This window comes from Mus caroli, unplaced genomic scaffold (genome assembly GCF_978045245.1).
Source record: "Mus caroli unplaced genomic scaffold, Mus_caroli_1 scaffold_4, whole genome shotgun sequence".
In the NCBI taxonomy this organism is placed as follows: Eukaryota; Metazoa; Chordata; class Mammalia; order Rodentia; family Muridae; genus Mus; species Mus caroli.
In genome coordinates this window covers 56,491,448-56,503,503 of record NW_028227259.1, presented here as the reverse complement: position 1 = coordinate 56,503,503, position 12,056 = coordinate 56,491,448, and the positions used below count along the sequence as shown (strand labels likewise).

At 40.7% G+C, this 12,056-nt stretch overlaps 1 protein-coding gene across 2 annotated transcripts in view; it reads right to left on the bottom strand.

The window, feature by feature from the left end:
* Positions 1–235: 235 nt before the first annotated feature.
* The window catches only part of Tbc1d19 (TBC1 domain family member 19), a 104,635-nt gene continuing 92,814 nt past the window's right edge, over positions 236–12,056 (bottom strand). For both annotated transcript variants that reach the window (XM_021162116.3, XM_029477606.2), the window contains 3 exons: positions 6,823–6,938; positions 2,110–2,180; positions 236–438 (listed from right to left, as the gene is read on the bottom strand). In XM_021162116.3, the coding sequence (XP_021017775.2) occupies positions 364–438; positions 2,110–2,180; positions 6,823–6,938 (262 nt within the window). In that variant the 3' untranslated portion in view covers positions 236–363. The remainder of the gene's footprint in view (positions 439–2,109; positions 2,181–6,822; positions 6,939–12,056) is intronic.

Genomic DNA, 12,056 nt, shown 5'->3' with positions numbered 1-12,056 from the left:
TCTAGGGAGAAGTTTACAAACTGACAAGAAGCTGTGTTACCTCTTCAAGTTTATTACAGTGTCTTTAGTTCTTATTGCATATATGGTACGAGCCTGTTACCAGTTAGGGATCTGCATGGAGGATGCTCGGTTCAGCAGAACTGATGTCTATTGCTTCTCTCTTGACAATCATCAGCATGCAAGCGCAGTATTTGGTGTGTAGGGTTATTGTTTTAAAAAGTGAAAACTTCTTAGGTTTAACGGAGGAGGAACATGATCTTTATTGGCTTATGTGCAAAGTTTAATTCTGGATGTATGCAGGTTTGCATAGTTCATGATTAGTTTCTAATGAAAAACTAGAGGTGTTGTCAGCGACCTCGAAGATCAGGTGACGGTAGCAAACAGAAAAATTTGAAGAAGAGGCATGACTTTTAAAGTAGAAAGGTCAGCCAGAACTGCCTGGAACAAAAAACCAAAAAGGAATTATTAACACTAAGGTCTGTCAAAGCACACACACAACAGACACACCTGCTCAGTGTGACCTTTGGGGCCACTCCCACAAAGTTCTTCCGCTGCTTTCAGTCTTTCACCATGCTACTACAACTTCCTCCTTGGAATCTCTGAACACGTACACAATCTAAAATGCACATAAGAAAATGACCCAACCGCAGCACTCCACTCTCCTCACATACACATAGTGGCGGGGGTTTCTAGGTCTAACATTTCAGCTCGCTTCTATAAATAAACCTCCAATATGAATCCTAGACTCAAGTGTACAAAGTAAAAGACTGCAGGGAATATTGTTGAGATGGAGCTAATATTTATTCAGTTGCAAGATATATAAACATCCTCTTCCCTTTATACACAACACACAGAAGCTATTGAAGGACAATACTTCCATCTCTGAGAGAAAAGAAATATAGCACCAGGGCAGGCACTACTTAAGTGCACCATATCTTAGGTATAAACTCTACCACTGAAAGAAATCAGCTTTAGTTTATCAGTGGTTACACTGCTAAGAAGAATGAACCCCTCAAACAACTGTTAATTGCAAAGTCCCTCTCATGTGCGCCTCCCGCACAGCCTGGGGCTAATCTGAGCCTTATATCATAGAATCTTCTTTAGGAGATTGTCAAGTGCTCAGCCTGTTACTAAAGCTCAGCACCACTGTGAAAAGGGGCAGAAAAAAATGTAAGAGGTGGAGGAGAGGGCACAGGGCGGTGAACCTGTGGCGACCTTCATAAGGCCGGCCTGTATACATTTAAGCCTGTCAAAACTGCACCTCGTATGGGTGACAGGTTCACAGGCCCTCATCGTTCCTCACTTCATGATAGTTAATGGCTGATGGAGGAAGGGGGTCATTTTCTTCAGTGGTTTAGCTGCTAGTAAGTTGCCCATACTTCAGTAAATAATCCTACACCTGAGTTCCTGAAAGCAACCCTAATTAAACCCCCAGGTCACACTTCCACACTAGGTGGTGGGGTTCAAGTATGGGTACTAGAGAAAGGGAAAGAAGATTTTATCACGAAAGAGCAGGGAGAGAGAGGGTAACAGTGGAGCACCAGCAAGAAGCTTAGGACCATACTGGTTTCAGAGATGGATAGAAATAAACAGAGATGCCATAAAAGGGGAAGGAAGGAAGGAAGGAAGGAAGGAAGGAAGGAAGGAAGGAAGGAAGGAAGGAAGGAAGGAAGGAGAGAGGAATCAGCTTTGAATCATTCATTCACCACCAAAAAGAATCCAAAGCCCATGTCATTAGTAGGTCCTCCAAATGCATACTATTTAACTCTTTCAACTAGTTTTCCTGTTTGTAACACATGTGCAACAACAAGAACCTGTGCCATAACCCCTCATAGTTTCAATTAAAGTCATTAGGTATCGGGTTTCTCATAATGGTCATAATGGTTTCCTGTAATAATCTTGTTTATGACCCTTCATAAGAAGGTTGTTTTCAAGTAATTAGGGAAATTTGAGTACTTAATAATACTTAACTCAGAATTTATAGGTTTTACCCGAGTTTAAAAATTCAGCTACAAGTAGTGCTTGTCCTATGCACCAGACACTAAAAGTGACGGCCTGGCGGCCTCTCAGGAACTATTTCCATCTCATCGGAGTGAAACTTATCCTTACTTCAGCTGCAGCCAGTGATGTCACCTCCATCAGGTTCACTGCTCGGAAAGCAAACACGGCAGCTGCCAGCACTGGAAAAGAACGCACAGTATTTCAACGGCTGGACTCTTCAGCAGCCCAGACACTCACGCTGTGCCCACAGCCACCGTGAGAAGGTGAAGGAGCAGGCAGTGCAGCTGTTGCCCTGCCCTCTGCTTAGGGAGTCATAATGAGTGGGACATCTATTCTAGAGAATGGAGCCTGGCTCCTTCACAGTTTGGAGAAAGGAAAACCTGTTGGTCTTAAAAAGCCATTTTTAAATGATTTCTTTCACACCTACAACTAATACGGTAACTGTTAAAATATGCTCTAATATCTCACAGATTTTAGTCTATAATATTGATAAGCCTTTGGAACATGAAGTTAAAATTTAAAAACTCATTTTAATATGTTTGAGGGAGGTGTCCTGATATAAGTATGGGTATACCAACTTTAAAAAGTGATTTTATAATATTTTGTTATATTTATATCTTTGTATACTCATTATTGATTTTCTTAGTATCACAAATGGATACTTCTATGCAGAAGGCTGTTGTGGAGCTAATCTTGATATTTATACTGTTAGCTTGTAACATTACAAGTTACAATAAGTTGAAACTTTGAAAACATATAGACAATTTGAAGTTTAGTAATAGGCATTATGTAGAAAACATTGGTATTGTTTGTTCCTGTTAAGCACACACAAGAAGGGCCAGGTAAGCACACACTGTGTACAGAACCGACCCCGAAACTCCACGAGAGCGGTGAGTTACAAGGGAGCAGAGTACCCAGGTATGAGAAAGGTGGAGCAGTGAGTGACGGGGAGCAGAGTACCCAGGTATGAGAAAGGTGGCCCTGAAAAGGTAAAATTGCCTCAGAGGACTCCTGATTCCACCTTTGTTCCCCCTGTACTGAGGTCTGAGGTGCCAGTGCATTCCCTACCCTTTAGAACATTGACAGTTAGGGAATACGAGGTAATGAGCATTAAAAATGACTTAGGAGACTGGTTCCTAGGTGCACTGCACAGCTAACACAATCTTTTAAACAGTAATTTACTGTGAGAACAGCTTTGGCACTTAACTCTCAGCCCATGCACTCTGCATTAAGCACTATTATCAAGTCCATTTTGCTACTACAGAAACTGAGGCACAGTGTGCTGGCTGACCGGTTTGTGGTCACACAGGTATAAATGGTAGAGCTGACACTTATGTCTGGTCCCAAAGCCTGTGCAGGTGACCTTTGCATGACTTCCCTATTGAGTACACAGACAAGGAGTAGACAGCCCTGCACCAGAGACTATGTGCTTTCCTTGGGACGGTCAGCTTTGCTGCACCACGGAGGGCTTTCCAGACATTGCCTGCAGGGTAGGATGATGGTGGTCCTGGGCCTTCACAGGTGGAAGGCTCTGCTTGAGGAATGGATATCAGGCTCTTGCTGTCCAGGCCTCTAAACCACCCCAGGTAAGCATCAGTGCAGCCAGGAACTGGAAAGAGCTCAGGCATTTTGCTTGGGGATGAGAGGTTTTGAGAAGTCTTGGCAAGAGCATCAAAATTAGATAGGAAGACCAAGGAGAAAATTTAGGAATAATAATAATACAAGTTAAGAGTAAGTCAGCTGGAATTATTCACCATGGAATAAGGCATACAGGAGATCTGGATCAAAGATTTTCTCTTTCACTGAAAAGGACTAAAAATGAATTTAAAGCTATGGGACACTATGTTCACAAGAGTATCAAAACCATTTCTGCAGGCCAGCAATTGTTTATCACTTCCCATTATCTGGAATCATGTTTTGGAGAGTGAAAACATATTAGAAGCTAAGAAATAGGATTCCCACTTTAATTCCTGTATGTAGTTGAGCAGTTGGCTGAAAGCTTGACAGGATGTCCAAATATTCTGCTGTAGTAGGAAAGAGGCTTAGATGGAGGTCAGCTGTCAAGAGAGAAGTCCACTGATTGAACTCAGCATCCAAATGTGTACTCATAGCCTTTATTTATCTGGGTGTCACATCACACAGGCCTTTCTGTTTGCTTCATGTTGAGTTTGTCCATCCCTTCTACTCACAACAGGCTTGCTTGCCATGACGAGAGGATCTAGACTTTGGGATATTCTTAACTGAAATCATGCTTCATATGAGATGTGGAAATTGTGTTTAGTTTGTTTTTTTAAACAACTATTTTCATTAATTTAATCTTAATAAACCCTATCATGACATTATGACACTTCTGTTTTAAGCTCTTCTTTAGTGGTCTGTAAGTCATAAGGACAGATTTATTTGTAGAAAGATTTCTAAAGATTCTACAATAACATGCTTGATATATATTAAAAAAAGGTAGCCCTTAAACAGCTGTATCAAAATTGTATGACATAATCAATGGGAATCTGTGTATCTCTATGTGCAATGATCTATTATTACAGACTTTATGTGACTGCAAAGGTTGGGAGCTCCTGCACCCCATTTTTAGACTTCTTCACTGTTGAGTTTTAGCATTTGAGAAAGTGGGTGAATGCGCCATGTGCATTGGTTCCTGCCTCGCCGCCAGTCCGATTTTAATTTCTATATTGCGTTAACAGAGCCTCTGCAGAGATGCTAATCTAGTATCCTGCATACCTTTCTTTCCCTTCCCCTTCAGCTAAGGGGGTGATGAGGTAACAAAGTCGGAGGCTTTAAGCCTGAGGCCCTGAAAGCTTGCTAACTTGCTGCTGCTTCCACATGAAAACTTTGCCACCTCTCAGGTGACACAGAGCTTCCTCTACTTAATCACTCTCTGAGAATGTCCTTTCTTACGCTGAGCTCCCCCTTAACACTCGCCCAACATCGTCTCTGAAATGAGGCCAAAGGCTGTCGACTATGCTCTTCCCAGTGTCTGGTAGACCAGAAGGAGGGGAACTTAGGGAACTATCAAATCTAGACATTTAGAATTGGTAGCAGAAAACCAGACTGCTTTGTGGGGAAACTAGAAGGCTCTAGAGAAGGGGAATGAAAGTAGAGAAAACCATGAACCAATCTTGGTTTGAAAGGGGCAGATCTGGAGCTGAAGAGATGACATGAGAGCTCTTGCGCTCTTTTACATAATCTGAGATCAGTTCCCAGCCTGCAGCTCTAGCTCCATGAGATCTAATGCCCTCTTCTGGTGTGTGGGTACACACACGTACGTACGTACACACACACACACACACACACACACACACACTCTCTCTCTCTCTCTCTTAAAAAAAAGGCATACTTTAATTTTAAAAGTTATGTAGTTATGTTATTGTGTGTATGTGTGTGTGTGTGTGTGTGTGTGTGAGAGAGAGAGAGAGAGAGAGAGAGAGAGAGAGAGAGAGAGAGAGAGAGAGAGAGCACAAGCAAGCCATGGTACATATATGGAAGCCATGGTCTGCGTGTAGAAATCAGATTGTGTAGATCACAACTTGTGGTTCTCTCTCCCACCATGTGGGTTTTGGGTATTTAATTCAGGTTGTCAGACTTGGCAGTAGGCATCTTTACTTTGAACCATCTCAGAAGGCCTAAGAAGGGCACATATCAATAAGCCATATTATCCTTAAAGAAATGGGCCCTCTGAAAAGGGCAGGATCACCTAGCACTTAAGCATTACACTAGAGGATAAGGGCAGTTTGTTAGAAATGTCTGAAAATCCAGACACTCTCTCTGGCATTCCTTCTATTCCTAGATGATATATCACCATCCTTCAGGTAAGATGATAAGGGCAGGCAGTTCTTCTCTAACAAGTCTTTATGAGTTTTAAGAAAAATGAGAGAAGGATGCTGGGAGCTGTTGAAGCATTAATCAATGACCGTCTTACTGCATCTGGGGTAACATTTATTCTCATGATACTTTATAGTTATTCTAATTTCACCTTTCCAAATGTCACCCAAATATTATGGGCTTCTGGTATTCAAGAAAATGTTAATATGGTGTCCAGAGAATACTCTTGCCACATTATTTTTTTAGATCAGCCTTATTTCCACAATTTCCCAGAGAGGTGATTTTTAACAGTAAAGAAAGGAAGTAAACAACATTGCCAGCTTTCCTGTGCCCCATCTATTGCTGTAGAGATAATCCTGTTATTGGAATTTTCTAAGAATCCCAGTGATCAAGCAATGGAGCCACCTGTGCATGTGGGTGCAGTACACATAAGGAGTGTTACAGTGTGACACACTAGTGTGTTATAGTGGGATATCATTTGTATTAACTACGTAAGCATCAACAATAGATGACTCTGTGGCTTCTCTTAGCAAAGGGAAAAATGGCTTACTTGTTTGTTTTTTTTTAGGAGACAATATCTAAAATAAATAATTTTAGCACCAGGGTAGAAGGCAGAGATTACTAGCAAAGATGAAAAGGTTTGGAATCTAGAAATCTAGGATAAACTGCAGACCAGAAGACCAGAGCTTGGACATATGCAGGGGCCTCATCCTCTGAGAAGGGGCTCAGGACAGAAGGTGATGAAGCTCATGGTTAAGAGGAAAAGGCAACACTCTCTGCTGTATAAACCTCACTGTGATAGGAATAGAGCAGTTAAATGGATGCATCAGAACTGTACAACTTCGGAGCGTGTTTTCTAAACCTGCTCAATCTATTATGTTCATGCACTAGAAATGGTGAATGAAGACCCTTCTCTAATGACAACCATTGAGTGTTAAACAGGAATGGGGCCTCTCATAGCAACAGCATGGGCTTCACTCTTACCAGCAAGGATTTCCAGAGAGTTGTATCCTAGAATTCTATCCCATAAAAGCAAGAGTTGATCTGTAGCTAAGTATCCAGAAAAAGCTCGAACCATCCATTTAAATGATATCCGAAGTCTGTAGATAAAGGAAATAAGGATTAATACTATTATTTGATCTTTCCTATTAAAAAAGGCAATATTTGAAGAATCCAACTAATTTTGTCATTATTGCAAATCTTCTAAGGCCCCTTATTTCCTAAAAGCTATAGAATGTCAGAGGCAAGAAGGTGGGTCCTCAATTTAATATCCTAAAACCATTAAAAGGGTGACTTATGTATGACCATTTATTTATTTATAGTATTCTGATAGTTTCAATTTTAGACAAGCCATGGCAATCTGGATTGTTGTTCCAGATATATTAAAGAACATTCAGTGCTTTATACTTTTCAGTTCAACAAGTGTTACCTGTACATCTCAGCCAAGCTGCTATATGGATTGGAAAAAGTAAACCTGCACATAGGGAGTCTGGAGGACACATGGTTTAAAGCAACAGGAGACCTTAGGATTCTTATTCAAACCCTTCGTTTTAGTGACAAGGTTATAAGAACAAATTTAACTGAATTTATTTTGCTACAAAAAATTCAAAGATGTATGGGTTCCCGTATTTATAAGTCATCTATTTAACAATAACAGTTTTCCCTCAGACTTAGAAAATGAACCCTTTGCTTAAATATCCTAAGAGACAAATAGACCTCTCACATTTCTGTGTTGTTTATGAGCATCTAAAAATCCCCCAACTGTCTCTGAAAGATCATAGTCATATTCTTTGTTGAATTCTTCTATATTCTAGTACGTGCAAGTATTGGTCAGTGGCATTCACAAATTAAGCCTTTCGATTTGTTTTAAATCAAGCAAAAGAAAACTTTTTGCCATAAATATTTTAATATTGAAAAATATATCTAAATTATTACATTCAATAATTTTTAGTTACTCAAATTCTCAGTGTCTTGGGGAAGGAATAGTGCCTCCTCCCATAGAGACTGCACAGCGATGGCTTTAAAAGTATAAAGTTCATTGGGGGATGGTTTAGCATAGCAAAATCTACCCTTGCAAGTATATATGAGTTTTACATGAGGAATGACTACATGAAAATTATACAACTGCATAGTATAATAATTATTTGAAAAAAAAAAAAGAAACATAATGGTGAAACCTCCAAAGGACTGAGTAGACCTGATGTAGATTGAGATGACCAAGGAAAGTGTCAATGAATCAGAGCATGTATCAATAATAATATGGCTGCGAAGCACTTAAAGAAATGTTCAACATCCTTAGTCATCAGGGAAATGCAAATTGAGATGATGCTGAGATTCCACCTTACACCCAACAGAATGGCTAAGATCAAAAACTCAAGTGACAGCAGATGCTGGTGAGGGGAAGAATCCACTGCTGGTGGGAGTGCAAACTTGTACTACCAGTCTGGAAATCAATTTGGCTGTTTCTCAGAAAATTGGGAATAATTTTAACTGAAGACCCATCTATAAGACTCCTGGAAATATAACCAAAAGGTGCTCCGCCATACCATGAGGAAAATTGCTCAACTACATTAACAGCAGCTTTATTCATAATGAAGCTATTCTAGTCAGAAACTGTAAACAACCCAGATCCTCCTCAACCAAAACATGGATACAGAAAATGTGGTTCATTTACACAATGGAATACTACTCAACTGTTAAAAACAAGGAAATCATGAATTTTAGAGGCAAATGAATCGAATTATAAAATATCATCCTGAGTGAGGTAATCCAGACCCAAAAGGACATGCATGGTATATACTCATAAGTGGATATTAGCCAAATAGTATAGAATACTCATGCTATATAATTCACAGACCCAAATAAGCCAAAGAAGAAGGAAGGACCAAGCGAGGATGCTTGAATCTCACTTAGAAGGGGGGACAAAAGTCATAGGAGGGAAATGGAAGGAGAAACTGGATGGAAGAGGGGTTGGGGAGGGGAATTCAGGATGAGATGTGGGGGGAGAGGGACAATGGGCCTGAAGAATGAGCAGAAATAGCAAATGGCAGGGGATGGGCAGTGTAGGGGACAGGGGAGGGAGTATCTCTAGGATGTGCCAGAGACCTGGCATGGGGAGGCTCCCGGGAGTTTATGGAGGTGGACTTTAGCTGAGACTTCTATCTGAAGTGGCTACTCCCTATAGCCAGGCAGGACTCCCACTGAAGGGATAAAGACACCAACCCCCACTCACAAAACTTTTGACCTAAAATTTGTCCTGTCTATAAGAAATGCAGGAACAAAGATGGAACAGAGGCTAAGTGAATAGGCAACCAATAACTGGCCCTATTTAAGACTCATGGCATGGGCAAGCACTGATACTATTGATATTCCATTATTCTTGCAGACAGAGGAGGGTAGCATAACTGTCCTCTGAGAGGCTTCCTACAGCACTTGATTGAAACAGATGTAGAGACCTACAGCCAAATATCGGAGGGAGTTCAGAGACTCTTTTGGAGGAACTGGGGGAAGGACTGAGGGACCTAGAGGGGATAGAGAGGATAGAGGGGATAGGATCTCCACAAGAAGACCAACAGAATCAACTACTTAGACCCTTGGGGCTCTCAGAGACTGATCCACCAACCAAAGTATATACATGAGCTGGACCTAGTAGCAACTATGCAGCTCTATCTTTATGTAGATCTCCCAACATATGGAGGGCCTTTCCATAAATGGGGGCCTATGAACCCATTCCCCTAACTGGGCTGCCTTGTCTGGCCTTGATGTGAGAGGATACACCTAGCCATGCAGAGACTTGTGGGTACACCCAGGGGGTGGGGAGCTCCAACCCCTCAGAGGAGAAGGAAAGGGAGGAAGGACTGTGTAAGTGGGGGAACCAGGAAGAGGAGAGGCAGTGATTGGGATGTGAAGTGAATAAATAAATTAATTAATGGAAAAATATATGATCTAAAGAAGTGTTGAGTCCAAATCACAGACAAACTGATTGGAAAACCAACCTAAAAATAAAAATTAAAAAGACGCATAAACAAAAAGCACCGATAGAACTTCAAATATCTAGGGGACAAAATTGAAAGCACTGCCAGGGTGTCATTGTAACCCGGAAGAAGAGGAGGGTAAGTGTGGTGCACAAAACATATCCAGAGCATAGTAGCTAAAGAAAAAAAAAAATCCCTCAATATGACAACAGATATAGTCATAGGATGATCAACAAACTCCAACAGAATAAACTCAAAGAAATCTCAGTCTAGATATATTACAATCACATTGCTGAAAGGTAAAGTCTTGATAGCAACCACAGAAATTAAGGATTAAAATGTTCTGGAAGTACTCAGACACCCAAGTTTGGAATTTGTTTAAAAGTGGAATACATCTACTTACTGGTGCACGCTTTGAAGCAGGAGGCTCCTATCAAAGATGTCTATTATAGTACACACAACAGAGGGTGCACACAAAGAAGAATGACAAGCGCTCAGATTTTTTTTTTTTTTTTTGGTTTGTTTTGGTTTTTCGAGACAGGGTTTCTCTGTATAGCTCTCGCTGTCCTGGAACTCACTTTGTAGACCAGGATGTCCTCAAAATCAGAAATCTGCCTGCCTCTGCCTCCCAAGTGCTGGAACTAAAGGTGTGTGCCACCACACTGGCAAGCCCTCAGTTTTTAAAGTAAGCACAAGTCAATGAAATGAAAGAGCACAGAAAACTGTAGCAAAATAGATTTCAATGAAATCCTACCAGTTATGCTAAATAATAAGTGGTATAAACATATCAGTGGGAGAGAGATTACTACATAGGGAGATTAAAAGCCTACTTGAAACTTAAAAGCATTGATAGCTGCTGAGTTAGAAATAGAAAATACCATGCAATTTGTAATCAAGAGAAATGTACTCTGGTATAGTAGATTTATGGTCAAGAGTAAAGGAAAACAATTAGGGCAAGTTTCCCTCAAACAGAAATCCAAATTATATATAAGAATGAAGGAAGAAGACATCCACAATTGTATCTAGAGACTAATATTGCTGAATAACAAAGAGCAAAAGAAAATTGTCAAAGAGTTGAATAAAAGACAGACGGCTCAAGAGTTGAATAAAAGACAGACGGCTCATCAACATAGTTGCCTTATTGACATTTATAGACTTCTGTCAAATATTCATGAAACACAAATCCTTTTTGTATGTGACTGTGTGGTGTGGTGTGTGTGTGTGTGTGTGTGTGTGTTGGTCACAGAACAATGTTTAGGGGCTGGTTCTTGCCTTCCACCCTCACTCTGAGGCAGGCTCTCTGGCTGTTGCTCAGTGTTGTATACTCCAGTGGACAGCTAGCCTGTGGATTTCTGGTATATTCTTCTGCTCCTGCCTCCTCTGTCACTACAGTAGTGCTGGGATTGCAGATGCAAGCTACTACATCCAGTCTTTTACAAAGGCCCTGAAGAATGTAAGTTAGGTCTTCAGGCTTGTGCATCAGAGCCAGTTCCTCGTCTCAAGAACTTAAATTCTTCTCAAGTGGATATGCAACATTTGTCTTAGATTAAATTTGGATCAGAAAAACAAATCTAAAAAAATTAAAAGCACTGAAATCACATGAAGTGTACTCTCTAACAATAACGGAATGAAAACAGAAAGCAATCATAGAAAAATAACCTTGGTTTTTGAGACAAGGTTTCACTACATAGCCCCAGGTGTCCTGAACTCATTATATACACCAGACTGGCCTTGACCTCACAGAGGCTGCCTGCCTCTGCCTTCCAAGTGCTGGGATTAAAGGCATGTGCCACAACACCCAGCTATATTTTAAAAATTTTTAATAAAATATTTTTCATACAATATATTTTAATCATATCCTTTCCATTCCTTATCCATCAAATTCCCTGTTCTTTTGCTGTCTTAAGAAAAACTCCACCAAACCAAATCAACAACAAAAGGCACAAACCAACAACAAAGACAGTAGAGTTTGGTTTGGTTTGCCAGCTACTCCAGGGCATGACACCTGCCCTGGAGTGTAGTTGATACACTTGGCATCATTCCCTGGGGGTGAGGAGAGGGACTGATTTCCTCTTTGTCAGCAGGAACCAATTGCAAATCGCTTCTTGGTTAGGGGTAGGACTTTGTGCTCATTTTCCCCTTCTTTTGTGCGTGCTGTCACAGTAAGTGCATATGTGTAGTATCTAGAAGACACCATTTCCTGAGTCAGGCTCCAACTCTGGCTGTCTTTCCACTTCCTTTTCG